The 1,000-nt window shown below is 38.7% G+C and overlaps 1 protein-coding gene across 1 annotated transcript; it reads left to right on the top strand.

The window, feature by feature from the left end:
• Positions 1–4: 4 nt before the first annotated feature.
• LOC145208877 (uncharacterized) lies at positions 5–674 on the top strand (the record flags this gene model as incomplete). The annotated part of the gene is made up of 1 exon (XM_080079124.1): positions 5–674. A coding segment is annotated over one exon (654 nt), but the record flags the coding sequence as incomplete, so codon positions are not given.
• Positions 675–1,000: the final 326 nt, after the last annotated feature.

Genomic DNA, 1,000 nt, shown 5'->3' with positions numbered 1-1,000 from the left:
AGACGATTTGAAACCTGTTTCTTCCACAACAACAGCAACAGAAGCAAGTGAAGATGTGGACAACAACAGTTCTGTATCAACATCTACAACACTAGAGACAGTCTCTCAAAATACAGAAACAAGCAGCACTGAATTGGTACCAACATCCACAATTACATCTTCAGTGTCAACCACCACAGAATCTCCATTACAATCTGAAGCGACAACTACTTCAACATCGGCATCCACAACAAACAATGCAAGTTCAGTAACTACAACTCCTGAACTTGCAGGTGAAAACACATCTTCGCAACCTGTTGAAACAACAACACAACCAGAGAAGATTGAAGATAGTGATGTAAAAACCTCCAGCAAAAATGATTCCACAAATGCAACTGATGTTGATGCAATTGTAATTGGAAACAGCAGTGATGTCATAAATAAAACAGCTATGGAATCTAAGCCAACAAATGCATCCTTGATTTCTGACATTGGTACGTCTGCTGGTTCAGTTTTATCAACCAGTAGTGTTGAACCAAGCACCACTACACAAGAAGAAACAACTGACAAAGTAGACAAAGCAGAAAGTGAAACTACAGGGTCACTAAGTACCACCCCAGTGAAGACAACGAAAACCACAACAACAACAACCACTACCCCAGCAGCCAAGCATAGGTAAGATACTTTTTGCTGCACCATCTATGTATTTTACACTTTCATCCATTGATGCTAAATTTATTGGTGATCATAGCCAGTGGCGGCATTCAAACTTTTTGTCAGCCAGTTCTATCACAAAAGTTATATTTTTCAGCCGGTTTTGTTACAAAAAGTCCATTAACAGTAACCAGTAATGATAGCCGGCTCGATGATCTTATAAAATTTCGTGAGACAATTTTATAGAACCAGTGCAAATCGGCTGAATCCCACCACTGATCATAGGAATTTTGTTGGGTTATATATTTAAACTCCACCATGGTTCATTTGGTTAATTAAGTCTATACTGGTGGTATTATGTTATAGG

The sequence above is a fragment of the Phallusia mammillata genome, unplaced genomic scaffold, assembly GCF_965637545.1.
Source record: "Phallusia mammillata unplaced genomic scaffold, kaPhaMamm4.hap1.1 HAP1_SCAFFOLD_403, whole genome shotgun sequence".
Taxonomy (NCBI): domain Eukaryota; kingdom Metazoa; phylum Chordata; class Ascidiacea; order Phlebobranchia; family Ascidiidae; genus Phallusia; species Phallusia mammillata.
The sequence above is the reverse complement of the archived record's forward strand: the minus strand, read 5'-3'. Positions and strand labels throughout refer to the sequence as shown.